This window comes from Salvelinus fontinalis, chromosome 4 (genome assembly GCF_029448725.1).
Source record: "Salvelinus fontinalis isolate EN_2023a chromosome 4, ASM2944872v1, whole genome shotgun sequence".
Taxonomy (NCBI): Eukaryota; Metazoa; Chordata; class Actinopteri; order Salmoniformes; family Salmonidae; genus Salvelinus; species Salvelinus fontinalis.
In genome coordinates, this window is record NC_074668.1 from 66,891,627 (window position 1) to 66,907,084 (window position 15,458).

The window sequence follows — 15,458 nt, forward strand, 5'->3', positions numbered from 1 at the left end:
ACAATGAGAAAGACTGTTTCATTGTGTGTGTTTCATTGTGTGTGTGTGTGTACACGTATATGGATGTACATTTGCAAGTAGAGTGTGCATGTGTCCCAATTTGAAAGTGTTGGTTGGTGATAAGCTCGTCCGAGGCACAGCGAAGGGTGGGAGGTGTACAAGACGAGCCGGCTCCAGAAAAGCTGCATGTTCCCCTTCATGTCCAGAGGCACAGGGTAATTATGAACTCTGCTCTACACAGAGAGGCAGTGTTTTGTGACTGTTAACTGACATACTAGCCCATTCCACCCATCTGGTGTAGCTACTGGGAGACAATGTGAACACCTGCAGGGCTATCTCCAGAACAAGCAGTGAATGAAACGGTCCTCTGAAACAGACTGAACCAGGAAGTGACCGCTGCAGCCTGTTCTCACCATCCCTGGGAGACCACAAACCTGCTAGCTGGAAATACAGATAGCAGAAACTCTAAGCTGTGTTATCACTAGAGGTCGATCGATTAAATATAAATATATTTGTAATAATGACAATTACAACAATACTGAATGAACACTGATTTTAAATTAATATAATTCATAAATAAAATATATTTAATCTCAAATTAATAATGAAACATGCTCAAAATGGTTTAAATATTTGCAAAAACAGTGTTGGAGAAAAGTAAAAGTGCAATATGTGCCATGTAAAAAAGCTAACGTTTAAGTTCCTTGCTCAGAACATATGAAAGCTGGTATTTCAATATTCCCAGTTCTTCAATATTCCCAGTTAAGTTTTAGGTTGTAGTTATTATGATGCGTCGACTATTTCTCTCTATACCATTTGTATTTCATATACCTTTGACTATTGGATGTTCTAATAGGGACTTTAGTATTGCCAGCCTAATCTCAGGAGTTGATAAACAGCGCTGGGCTTCAAGGATTGCTAAGAGCTGCTGGCAAACGCAGTAAAGTTTGAATGAATGCTTACGTGCCTGCTGCTGCCTACCACCACTCAGTCAGACTGCTACATCAAATCATAGACTTAATTATAATAAACACAGAAATACAAGCCTTTGGTCATTAATATGGTCAAATCCGGAAACTCATTTAGAAAACAAAAAGGTTTATTCTTTCAGTGAAATACGGAACCGTTCCATATTTGATGGAATGGGTGGCAACCCTAAGTCTAAATATTGCTGTTACACTGCACAAGCTTCAAATTTTATGTCATAATTATGTAAAATTCTGGCAAATTAATTACGGTCTTCAAACAGTTCGCAACGAGCCAGGCGGCCCAAACTGTTGCATATACACTGACTCTGCGTGCAATGAACAGAAGTGACACAAATTCCCTTGTTAATATTGCCTGCTAACATGAATTTCTTTTAACTAAATATGCAGGTTTAAAAATATATACTTCCGTGTATTGATTTTAAGAAAGGCATTGATGTTTATTGTTAGGTACATTCGTAAAACGATTGTGCTTTTGTTAAATCATCACCCGTTTGGCGAAGTAGGCTGTGATTCGATGATAAATTAACAGGCACCGCGTTGATTATATGAAACGCAGGGCAAGCTAGTTAACCTACTAATATCAACCATGTGTAGTTAACTAGTGAATATGTTAAGATTGATTGTTTTTATTATAAAGATAAGTTTAATGCTAGCTAGCAACTTAGAATTGCTCCTTGCTGCACTCACGTAACAGGTGGTCAGCCTGCCACGCAGTTTCCTCGTGGAATACAATGTAATCGGCCATAATCGGCATCCAAAAATGCCGATTACCGACTGTTATGAAAACTTGAAAATCGGCCCTAATTAAATCGGCCATGTCGATTAAAATCGGTCGACCTCTAGTGATCACCCAAAGTAAATGTTTCCAAAACATAAAATGGTGCCATTATGAAAGAGAAACTAGGGTCTACTTGAACAAAATAGGACTGACGTGATTTAAGCCGGGGGATGGGTTAAAACTGACATGAATATCATCATTTGACAGGAAAGTGACATGCACATGATGTTGTACATGCACAAAAACCATATCTTCTAAAGAAACATGGTAGCCTAAGTGACAAGAGTCCTCTGCCCAGTAGCTTTGGGATTAGAAGGTAGGTAACACTATAGCAGAGATAGTTTCTGTAAACAACTCTTTAACAGATAGGTCTAGCTGTATTGCAGCTCCCAAAAGAACCTCTACTCTACAGTCTGCTCTGCCTGCCTCCGCCTGAGGTGCTGCTGGTGTCTGTTACACAAGAGGACGATACCCCCTTCCCTTCACTGGGAGTGAATGCACACAAAGGTCAGGACTCCGCTCACGTGACAAAGGGGAGAGAAGGAGGACAGAACTGGCAGAATAAATACACAGTCCTGTACTGACGGTTTGTGTACTGTCAGAGGAGGACAGAGAGGATTTTGCCCTGTTGGGAAGGTGAAGGTCATCTTAGTTAAGAGACAGTCTTACTGATTTTGGGACTGGCAGTCCATGTTACCACCTATCTACCATCTGAAATAGAAACAGCAGATTATGTAAGTGTTTCCCCCATTCCCCAAAAAAAGCATTTTTGATTAACCAAAAACCAGACAGCAGCTCTTCTCTTAGCTGTATGCACATCTTTTCTATCTCTTCATATTAACCTCTAGGTTTGTGTTTTGCCGAGATGTGATTTGGAAAAACTCCTTGGTGATCATATCAGTCAAGGACAGAGATAGCTGGAGACTACAATTGTCTGGATTTAATAACCCAATAACCATCAACTCATCCCACATACAGACAGGTACAGAGTCAGCCTAGGACAGAATACTAAACGTTTGGTAGGAATAGGTGGGGGCCTGTGAAGTAGTAGCTTGCTGCAGGCTGATATAACACTTTAGGCCTGGTTACCAGAGAACACCCTCTGTCTTCCAGTAGGCTATCCCTGCACCACGCTGGTGTACAATGCCATGCCAGACTACCACACTGCTCTCAATGTCCCAGCCAGTGTGGGAAATACAATGTTTTCTCACAAGATTCCAGCGGTCAGGATGTTAAGATATTCCTGTAATCCAAAACCCCACACAGACTTCCTTGGGCGATTCCTCCCTTGAAAAAAGATTTTACTCATGCAGGAAAACACGTCACAGGTCAGTTATTTACTACGAGCATCGACAGGTTTGTTGAGTTGGGAGTGACGCTCGACTTACCTGGAAAGCAGAAGCCAGATCTGTTCCTATTCTATCCAACTCCTCTGACTGACATTGTCATGTCATTCAATAATTGGTCAATTAATGGCATGACAACAAAAAAATCTGATGAGTTGGCTAAAGCACTACAGATTTGGCAACCAGGCTAACGCTAGATCTCTTATGAACTTTTAATGTACAGTAAACTAAAGAGTGTGACGTACCTTCCATGTGCGTGGAAGTCAAGCTGCAGGACCTTGTCCTCGTGGGAGACGGCCCTCTTGGCTCTCTGGTGGTTGCTGTGCAGGGCCTCGGTGTCGTAGGACAGGCCCTCATAGTGGCGGATGTACTTGTTCAGAGGGTTTCCATACTGACCTGCAGGAACCGAGGTGAAAACAGGCTTTAAATGGCCAATTAAAATGTCAAAACATCTCATTCCTGATCGGCATGGGGTGCAGTGACAAAACTTCAGAACAGCACTACCTCAAAACGTCTAAGGAATTATTTTTAACCCGAGACCATGACACATAATCCCTCATTATGAAAGCTTTAGCCTTCCTTAGATTCACAAGTATGTTATGAATAATACAACGGCAGGCTGTGTGAATTTCTCTCATTCTCACCATTGATTTAGACTTACTGTGTGTGTGTGTGTGTTTTCCATTTCATCCTTCCTTGGACAAAGATGTTACTTCCTCAAGCACTATTTTTGGAACTAAGAACAGTTGCACTTTTGAAGGACACCTGCGCCAACAAGATAGTACAAAACTATAGAGGCCCAATGGTTATCTTCAGCTTAATATTGGCTATATTCACTTTTCCCTTCCCACTACCGCAAACACATTTTGAATGCATTCTTTGAGTGTGTGTTAGATATTTACAGTGTTGAAATGCTGGGGGGGGGGGGAAACACCTTCCACAAATTGAGTAGATGATAAGCACAAGACTGCAGTGTGCTGCCAATGATATCCCCACTCCCCTTCCCATCATAGGGACCTAGAGTGATTCCCATCAAGAGCAGCTAGCTAGACACCCTTTACTCTGCCTCCTGCTGACTCAGACCACTTTATTATCTGACACAAACACCATTCTCATCATTTCCAGCTCCTAGCAGGGGTTCCAGGCATCTCTACACTGATGTGATCCAATCCCCAGCCTCATCTCCCCCCCCCTGCTCTCAGAAACACATTACAGCAGAGAAACTCCACCAACACAGAAAAATGGCCATTTGTCAAACTTCAGAGAATATTTTTTGTTTCCCTCTAAATTTTGTGAGATATATATTTTTTTAAATACATTTTAAATCACCAGAGCATTGTAATTTGATGTACTGGGGGGGGGGGGGGAAGCAAAAAAATATAAAAGCCTAATTCATACGTTCGCTTTACACGACACCAACTCCATCATCAAGTTTGCTGACAATCAGGCCGTCGATGCCCCCTTGTGTGGCCGTCATGCCCCTAACCCTAGCTGCAAAAGTGACCGTTGTGCTTTTGGGCTGAATATAATGATTATAAATTCCCTTCTTCCGGCTGCTAATCACCATGCTCCGAAGCACCTCTCACTCACATGGCTCGCTCAGATTCCTAAATTCGTATTAACCAATGAACGTCACGTGATCGGGTCCTTCTCTCAGGCATTGCAACTCCAAAGTACGCTACCTAGTGAAGACACACAATAGGCATGCTGCTGCGCGCGTCCCTCTTATCAAATTCCGAGGCGCATATTGAAGACGTTAGAAGAACTGTCCACATTTACCGTTCGTCAGCCAACAAGAATGAATTAAGAACAGCAAAATCACTAGCCTATGTCAATCTACTATCCCCCATGGGTAGAAAAGTTCACCTATTCTATTGGTCAGCTTGTCCTGTGCAATAAATATGTATTCCAAAACGTACTCTGGGACGCGATAGAGCCCAATTTAATACAACCATTATACATCAAAAAAACGTTGAAAAGAAATTAGGCTGATGCAACAGGTCAGAATGTATACATTAAAAATGTTGATACGCTAATAGTTTATTTCTTCACATTCATTATAAGCGCAGCAAGTCACACATGGCAGTAGGCTATTGGCGCAAATTTTCCAAAATGCAATTAGAGGGAAAACACCGTTCTCAAAGTGCAAATGCTAGCGGTTTCACATGACAGAAATGAAAATATGAATTTAGAAAGAGGTAAGATCTAAAGACAGACACAACAAGCATGGTTTGTTAATATGACTAGGATTGTGACGTTGGCTGCTGGACAAGGAAAGAAAGCTGAGAACATGTGAAACAGGTTTCAATGGCATGAGGACGTGTTAAACGAAACCCCGGAACATCCATATGGTCAGAACACAGTAAGACATGCTTCATAAAATGAAAAAAATTACTTCCAGATTTTAAACAATTAAGTTTACGGTAAAATAGTTACAAAATGTTGACTGCATCCAATTAGATTGCAAGGTAGGTGATGTTGCAGTGTGCAACAAGCACTGGCACTTCTCTCCTATCTGAAGGAACAGTGCCTGAAGTATGTCAGAATCAAGCCAATAGCTATTAATGATCCTATATTATATTTGCCAAACATGACCTGCGTTTAGCACACACAATTAAAAGTCATTAAAGTTTAGCTACATTTTCAGGGGCCTCCCTTATGTCAGCATTGGTCTGGACATGACAGCCTATGTGCATTGGCTACAGCCTATCACCTACACTTTAACATGTAGGCGTGAGGTTGTTATCCATTTCATCCTTCCTTGGATAAAGATGTTACTTCCTCAAGCACTGTTTTTGGGACTAAGAATATCTTCACTTGTGAAGGACACCCACAAGATACTACAGAGACCCAATGGTTATTTTCAGCTAAATATTTGCTAGCTATATATATTTAGCTGAAAATAACCATTGGGTCTCTGTAGTATTCACTGTGTAGTATTCACTTTTCCCTTCCCATCTAAAACTGCTGCAGCAATAGTAAAAAAACGCAATTGAAACAATTGGCTACCGCAAACACATTTTGAATGCATTCTTTGAGTGTGTGTTAGATATTTACAGTATTGAAATGTGGGAGGGGAAAAAAACACCTTTCACAAGTTGAGTAGATGATAAGCACAAGACTGCAGTGTGCTGCCAATGATATCCCCACTCCCCTTCCCATCATAGGGACCTAGAGTGATTCCCATCAAGAGCAGCTAGCTAGGCCTCCCGGGTGGCGCAGTGGTCTAGGGCACTGCAGTGCTAACTGCGCCACCAGTCTCTCTGGGTTCGCGCCCAGGCTCTGTCGCAGCCGGCCGCAACCGGGAGGTCCATGGGGCGACGCACAATTGGCATAGCGTCGTCCAGGGTAGGGAGGGTTTGGCCGGTAGGGATATCCTTGTCTCATCGCGCTCCAGCGACTCCTGTGGCGGGCCGGGCGCAGTGCGCGCCAGCCAAGGGGGCCAGGTACACGGTGTTTCCTCCGACACATTGGTGCGGCTGGCTTCCGGGTTGGAGGCGCGCTGTGTTAAGAAGCAGTACGGCTGGTTGGGTTGTGCTTCGGAGGACGCATGGCTTTCGACCTTCGTCTCTCCCGAGCCCGTACGGGAGTTGTAGCGATGAGACAAGGTAGTAATTACTAGCGATTGGATACCACGAAAATTGGGGAGAAAATGGGATAAAAAAAAAAAAAAAAGAGCAGCTAGCTAGACACCCTTTACTCTGCCTCCTGCTGACTCCGACCACTTTATTATCTGACGCAAACACCATTGTCATAATTTCCAGCTCCTAGCAGGGGTTCCAGGCATCAGAAAGTTCCTGACCATTTGCAACCCTATTACTACGTCGCCCCCATGTGACCTACTTGTTGTGTATGTACTGACATGTATGGGGAACTGATAATGCGCACACACACACTGCATGTTAATGTTCTTAGAAATGTATGTCAATTGTGAAGTCTTTTGTAACTTATTTTTCATTATATGTCGGTCCCCAGTAAGACTAGCTGTCACCATTGGCATCGGCTAATGGGGATCCTAATAAATCAAATCAAGTTACTAATCTAGGCAGCCTAGTGGTTAGAACATTGGGCCAGTAACTGAAAGTAATCGAATCCCGAGCAGGTAAAAATATGTTGTTCCTCCCACTGTTCTCTGGTAGGCTGTCATTGTAAATAAGAATATGTTCTTAACTGACTTGCCTAGTTAAGGTTATATATATATATATATATATATATATATATATATATATATATATATATATATATATATATTTTTTTTTTATCTATGCTTAACCACCTTTGAGGGTTTACACTCATTACCAGTTCTCAGGCTGACTTTCTCTAGTCTGTTTCCCACAGTTCAAATTACAGCGGTCTTCTACAGTACATAGAAGGGAAAAAAAGGTTTAGTTTCCTTTTTTTATTTTTATTTTTTAATAACAAATGGCTAAAACCATGTGCATTTTGTTTACCATCTATGGGGAAAATCAAGGATTTTATGCAGTCAGTTTCACACAGGGAAATGCGTATGAATGTCTTGCTTGAGCTGTGTATGCAGCTGGTTCTCCTCTGCTCACAGGCAATGTGTATTGGAAGAGATTTCTGAATGTTCTTCGCCCAGCATACACCCCTCCAACCAGACATGCTTTATCTACTCATTTGCTGGATGCAGAGTTCAACAGAGTTCAAGTGAAGATCAAGCAAATCATAGAAAGCAGACTGTATTGCAAACATCTCTGATGGGTGGTCGAATGTTCGTGGGCAAGGAATAATTAACTACATCTCCACCCCTCAACCAGTATTCTACAAAAGCAAAGACACAAGGGACAACAGACACACCGGTCTCTACATTGTAGATGAGCTGAACGCAGTCGTCAATGACCTTGCACCACAGACGGTATTTTCACTGGTGACAGACAATGCTGCGAACATGAAGGCTGCTTGGTCTAAAGTGGAGGCGTCCTACCCTCACATCACACCCATTGGCTGTGCTGTTCATGCATAGAATCTGCTCCTCAAGGACATCACGGTACTGAAAACAATGGATACACTCTACAGGCGAGCCAAGGAAATGGTTAGGTATGTGAAGGGTCATCAAGTTATAGCAGCAACGTGAGAAGAATAAGAGCACCACATTGAAGCTACCCAGCAACACCTGTGGGGTGGTGGTGTCATGTTCGACAGTCTCCTGAAGGGGAAGAAGTCTCCAAGAAATGGCCATATCACAGTCTGCTGATATGCACAGCCCAATGAAGAGGATCCTATCCTCCTGGATGTATTTTGGGAGAGCGTGGTAAGCAGACTGAAACTTATAGCACTAGCCGTTGCACGGATTGAGAGAGACAATGCATCCTGTCTGCTGTTCACTCTGCTTGCAGATGAGAGAAGAAATCCATACTGCCCTGCACACTTTACTGTTGCTCCAAGCAGAGGAAACTGCACTTCTGAAATGCATCAAAAAGCGTGAAGACTTCTGCCTGAAGCCCATACATGCCGCAGCGTACATGTTGGACCCCAAATATGCTGGCAAGAGCATCCTGTCTGGTGCAGAAATCAACAAGGCCTATGACGTCATCACTACCGTGTCTCGCCACCGTGGCCTGGATGAGGGCAAGGTTCTTGTCAGCCTGGCGAAGTACACTTCCAAGCAAGGGCTTTGGGATGGAGATGCAATATGGCAGTAGTGCCAACATATCTCATCAGCCACATAGTGGAAGGGACTTTGGATCTTTGGGTCTTTCCCCTGTTGCCTCCATCAGCCTCCAAATCCCACCAACATTAGCCGCCTCAGAGCGCAACTGGTCCTTGTTTGGGAACACACATACCAAAGCACGCAACAGGCTGAACAATACAAGGGTTGAAAAATTGGTGGCCATCCAGGCAAATTTGAGGCTTTTTGAGCCTGATAACAAGCTGTCCTCAACAAGGCTGGAAAGTGACAATGAAGATGAGGCCTCAGTCTGATGTTCAAGAGGTGGACATTGAGGAGGTCCAGGGAGAAGACATGGAAGCCTGAGAGGAAGACAACCAAAGGTTTAGTTTCTAGACTATCATTTTACAGATGTATGTTGAAAACATTTTTGGGAGATGCGATGGATCATTGGGGATTGTTCAATATTCCCTTTATTTTGTTGTTCAGTGAAATCATCCCATGTGAAGAGTCAACTCATTTAATTAAAGTTCAATTCGTAAGTAAATTGTTTTTATTTCTATTGGAAGGATTTAATAATTTGCAATTATGTTTATGTCTCCATATGATATGGTAAATATATCCACTGCAAAAAACAAAATTGAAATGGTATTAATATTAATTTGCATATATTTCCATGGAAAGTTCCCACTGAATAGTCCCAAAATGTGCAACCTTACCTGTGTTACACCACAATTTACATGTTTGGCATTAAAGAAAATCCTCTGAGTTCTATAAGATAGCTCTGAATCCACGATATGACAGAGGTTGAAAAGCCATAACACAAGTTCTCAACAACAGGTTATGGTCAATCATAGCAAAGGCTGCAATGAAATCTAACAGTACAGCTCCCACAAAGACATCAGGGATTGTAACATACTCTGTTTCAAAGAAACATGGCTCTCAGGATATGCTGTCAGTCGGTACAGCCACTGGGATTCTTTGTGCGTCGCGCCGACAGAAATAATCTCCCCGGTAAGAAGAAAGGTGGGGGTGTATGTTACATGATTAACGACTCATGGTGTAATTGTAACATACAGTAAGTCAAGCCCTTTTGTTCACCTGACCTAGAATTCCTCACAATCAAATGCCGACCTAATTATCTCCCAAGAGAATTCTCGCCGGTTATTGTCACAGCCATGTGTAGATCCCCCCTCAAGCCGATACCACAACGGCCATTTTCTCCATTTTAGTCCTCCTTTCCTATAGGCACAAACTCAAACAGGATGTACCCGTGATAAGGACTACTCAACGCTGATCTGACTAATCGGAATCCACGCTTCAAGACTTGTTTTGATCACATAGACTGGGACATGTTCCGGGTAGCCTCAGAGAATAATATTGACTTATAAACTCACTCACTGAATAATCAGTACATAAGGAAGTGCATAGGAGATGTTGTACCCACTGTGACTATTAAAACATACCCTAGCCAGAAACCATGTATAGATGGCGGCATACGCGCAAAACTGAACGCGTGAACCACTGCATTCAACCATGGAAAGGTGACTGGGAATATGGCCGAACACAAACAGTGTAGTTATTCCCTCCGCAAGGCAATTAAACAAGCGAAATGTCAGTATAGAGACAAAGTGGAGTCGCAATTCAACGGCTCAGACAATACACGTACGTGGTAGGGTCTACAGACAATCACATACTACAAAAAGAAAACCAGCCACGTCACGGACACAGACGTCTTGCTTCCAGACAAACTAACACAATCTTTGCCCGCTTTGAATATAATACAGTGTCACCGACACGGCCCGCTACCAAGGACTGTGGGCTCTCCTTCTCCGTGGCCGAACGTGAGTAAGACATTTAAAAGTGTTAACCCTCGCAAGGCTGCCGGCCCAGAGAGCATCCCTAGCTGCGTCATCAGAGCATGCTCAGACCAGCTGGCTGGTGTGGTTACGGACATATTCAATCTCTCCCTATCCCAGACCGCTGTCCCCACATGCTTCAAGAAGGCCACCATTGTTTCTGTACACAAGGCGGCAAAATTAACTGATCTAAATGACTATTGCCCGTAGCACTCACAACTGTCACAAATGCTTTGAGAGACTAGTCAAGGATCATGTCACCTCCACCTTACCTGTCACCCTAGACCCACTTCAATTTGCATACCGCCCCCAATAGGTCCACAGGCGATGCAATCGCCATCACATGGCCCTATCCCATCTGGACAAAGGAATACCCATGTAAGAATGCTACTGTTCATTGACTACAGCTCAGCATTCAACACCATAATACCCTCCAAGCTCATCATTAAGCTTGAGGCCCTGGGTCTCAACCACGCCCTGTGCAATTGGGTCCTAGACTTCCTGACGGGCAGCCCCCAGGTGGTGAAGGTAGGAAACAACATCTCCACTTCGCTGACCCTCAACACTGGGTCCCCACAAGGGTGCATGCTCAGCCCCCTCCTGTACTCCCTGTTCACCCATGACTGCGTGGCCATGCACGCCTCCAACTCAATCAAGTTTGCAGACGACACAACAGTAGTAGGCTTGATTACCAACAACGAGACAGCCTATAGGGAGGTGGTGAGGGAACTCGATTGTGTGGTGTCAGGAAAACAACCTCACACTCAACATCAACAAAACAAACTTGTTCAGTTGGGCTACCTGGTTAAATAAAGGTGGGGGGAAAAATAAATGAATTTTAAAAAAAGAGATGACCGTGGACTTCAGGAAACAGCAGAGGGAGCACCCCTCTATCCACATCGACCAGACAGTAGTGGAGAAGGTGGAAAGTTTTAAGTTCCTCTGCGTACACATCACTGACAATCTGAAATGGTTCACCCACACAGACAGTGTGGTGAAGAAGGCGCAACAGCGCCTCTTCAACCTCAGGAGGCTGAAGAAATTTGGCACGTCACCAAAAACACTCAAACTTCTACAGAAGCACAATTGAGAGCATCCTGTCGGGCTGTATCCCCACCTGGTACGTCAACTGCGCCGCCCACAAACGCAGGGCTCTCCAGAGTGTGGTGCGGTCTGCACAACAGATCACCTGGGGCAAACTACCTCCCCTACAGGACACCTACAGCACCCGATGTCACAGGAAGGCCAAAAAGATCACCAAGGACAACCACCCGAGCCACTACCTGTTCACCCCGCTTCCATCCAGAAGGCGAGGTCAGTACAGGTGCATCAAAGCTGGGACCGAGAGACAGAAGCTGTTTTTCAATCTCAAAGCCATCAGACTGCTAAACAGCCATCACTAACACAGAGTGGTTGCTGCCTACATACAGACTTCAAATCATTGGCCACTTTAACAAATTGATCACTAGTCACTTTAATGCCACTAATGTTTACATATCTTGCATTATTCATCTCATATGTATACTGTATTTCATACAATCTATTGCATCTTTCCTATGCCGCTTGGTCATTGCTCATCCATACATGTATATGTATATATTCTTTATTCCATTCCTATACTTAGATGTGTGTATTAGGTAGTTGCTAGATTACTTGGTTAGATATTACTTCACTGTTGGAACTAGAAGCACAAGCACTTTGCTACACTCGCAATAACATCTGCTAACCATATGTATGTGACCAATAAAATTTGATTTGACAAACTTATCAATTTATTTCCACCAATCATTTGTGTCAGTGCAGTACATGTTGAGTGGTCTTCTCTATAAGCATGCTGAAAGTCTGTCACGACTAAGACATGAAAAAGGCTTACATACTTTTCAATAAAGCTGAGGAGTACCACCATTACTAACCGACTGTTATCAAAACCCGGTCTTCAGTACACCACACTCCAGAGTACGGCTGACCCAATTTAGTCAACTGCTGTAAAAAAGGCCTTTAAAAAAAATGACTGGTACACATTTATTTTGTTTACATTGTTCCAAACATTCACAGAAATTCTAGTCATCTATACAGCACCTGTTTGGCACATATATGCACGTAGCACTTGCTCCTTACCTTCTTTTTCTTGATCTCCAGTATTTTCAACAACTAGTCACATTTATTCCACACATCTGACTTCTCCTTTACCTCCTGAGCAACCAGTAAACATGGCCCATTTCAAGTTAATTTGTCACAAGTTTCTTTTAAGTCGAGGACAGCCCTACTCCAGAGTGAACCATACCATTAGACCAAAAAGCCATCTTCCACTCTGAGCTAAGGGAGTTTACTTTCTAGATTGTCAAGGTTGCTCATAAGGCATGGCAAAGACTTGGTGCACTCCAACAGTTGTACTACTTATGTGTATGTTTAGCCTATAGGCATATAGCCTAGATCAGAAGCTAGATGTTTCCAGTTCTTTAGAATTCTCCTTACAGTGATTGTGGTTGAAATGAATGAGGAATACTCCTTCACAGTTTGTGCAAAGCAAACCTGCACAGAGTAAAGAAAGGAGAAATCACTAAAATCTTTGTAGTCATCAGCAGCGTTAGATGGAGTTTTCTCCCGGAGGCAGCAGCGGCGCGGCCCCTGCTTCCACCTGCTCGGCTGTGATAAAACTCTCCACTTATCTAGTTCTGGCTAGGGGATAAACGCTGCTCATTAAGAGTGGGACACTGACAAGCATCGCAATTCCGCATGAGGCTACTCTCTCTCTCTCCTGGGCGTCTGTCACCCTGTTACATTACAGGAGAGTGAGGGGACATTGATGTAGAAACAGGACGCTTTTAAAGAGCTTTTAGATGCAACAGTCACAATTTTAGCAATCAGCACGGGATGGAAGCAGCCATCACTTATTCATTCAGTTCTTTTTCAGGTTAAAATTAAAGCTAGTCCCATAGGAACAGCACACTGGCTCCTGCTCAGATGTAGCTCAGCTGTTGGCTGACTGATGCTATGCTGGCTGGTTGCAGTGTTAGAGCCTTATTGAGACTGTCTACTATACTGGATGATGCTAACTTAGAATATCCCTCTGCCCAGACAGCTTGGCAACACTGGGCAAATGGTAAAACTGCTCCTCTCACTAGTCAGTCTGGACAGTAGGGCTGTGTCTCCAGAGCTGCCCATTGGTGGGAACATGATCCCACTTCATTCACACTGAGGGGCTCCTTAGGATCCTGCCGAAGTGGAAAATACAGCCTCTTCCCTGACAGCTGTGTACTATTAGAGTTGAGAGCGTTTAAACATTTGAAAAGGGCTCAAGAAATGAGGGAGGAAAAAATTTATAAAATAAATCACATCTTGCTAGACGAACACAAAAACACTTTTGTTAAGTGCACAACAGTGTGGCAAAGGAACAATGCTTTTCTATGAAGGGAGAGCATTGACAGCAGACCATTCCATCTGCGGAGAATAATACTTCATCCATATTTGATTTTCCTCTTACCTCCAGAATGCGTCTGTAGACTAGAAGGCAGGTATGAATGTCTCCCAGACAGTCCCACGACTAGTAAATGAGCTAATCAACCCAGTCTCCAAGCTCTCCGCTGATGAAACCCTCAGTTTGCAAGTCAAGAGTACGGCTAAGTGTGACGGTGGAGAGAACTGTGGAGGCAAAGCATAATCCTGAGAGGAGAGAACTCAGCTGCATAAAGACAGGCTCAGATTTAGACATAGGCCATCAATTTCATTAAAGCGCTGTGACACTGAGATGCTAAAGAGCACGCTCTGGCAGTGTGCCTCCACACAACTCTGGGTAATGAAGACAGAGCACGGCCAGGGAGGGAATGGCTCTCATAGTGACACCAGGGCAGCGGCTCAACTCTCTACCACGAAGCGTGGTAGCCACGCTAAACAGGCTTACACACACACACACAGCTGGAGCGCGAGACTCACCGCCACACAGAACAGCTTATCCACCAAGCCTTATCATTGGTCCACTCCTAGTCAACAAAGGCTTTAAAGAATGGTCAGATACCAACAGTCGAACACACCTGAGGATAGGAGTCAAATAAGTTGCTGTTTAAGCAGTCCACCTGCTAGCTGGCTGTATACTGGTTAGCTGACAGTCATGAAAACAATGCGCATGCTTCAATGGGGCAGAAGGCCATGTTGTGATTCTGGATGGCCAGATAGCTAGCAACAATGACAAGAAACTGCCATGTGGGGAATCATAGGTGGTTTGTTTCAGCAAGTTTTATCTTGATACCATGTCTTGTTTTGAGGTGTTTTTACTGATGTCATAACTATGCTAATATGGCTCAAATTCACTAGCTAGCTAACCAACAAACTGTAACGATGTATTCGAGAGACAACATAAATACATTTGCACAATGAGCTTGTTTTCATTAAACATTGGAGACTAAATATAGTTCACATGCTGTTAATAATCTAAGCCAACCCGGGTCTGTCTTTCCCCATAGTTGACCGCGCACTGGTTTTGTTGCTGAACAACCAACCCATCTATAACATCATAAGCAAGGAGACCACGAAGTCGCCACACAAAAAACATATTCAAAAGAGATTGGCTGAGATGACTGGTTCCTTTCAGAGATTCTCACAGCTGTTGATGTGTTAGACTACTACCTGAGAAGCTATTTTAAAACACCATTAAGAAATGTATGGTCATCAGCTAATGCTGTGTTTGATATGAAGGGGACACCCCGTGCTTCACAGCTCTGGGAATAATTACCTAAAGAGAGGAGCTCATACAGTGCTGCTGGGGTAATGGTCCCACAGACAGACACAGACACAGAGACAGACTATTGTCATGGTGGCCCCAGTGTGAAGGAGTAAACTATTCAACAAGCAGGGGCCACA

At 43.5% G+C, this 15,458-nt stretch overlaps 1 protein-coding gene across 2 annotated transcripts in view; it reads right to left on the reverse strand.

Annotated features, from left to right (window-relative positions):
* Nucleotides 1-15,458, reverse strand: part of LOC129854256 (disintegrin and metalloproteinase domain-containing protein 10-like) — a 100,213-nt gene that overhangs the window by 69,612 nt on the left and 15,143 nt on the right. For both annotated transcript variants that reach the window (XM_055921079.1, XM_055921078.1), the window contains exon 2: nt 3,359-3,509. Coding sequence is in view for 1 of the 2 variants with exons in the window: in XM_055921078.1 (XP_055777053.1) it covers nt 3,359-3,509 (151 nt within the window). In the remaining variant the exon portion in view is untranslated. The remainder of the gene's footprint in view (nt 1-3,358; nt 3,510-15,458) is intronic.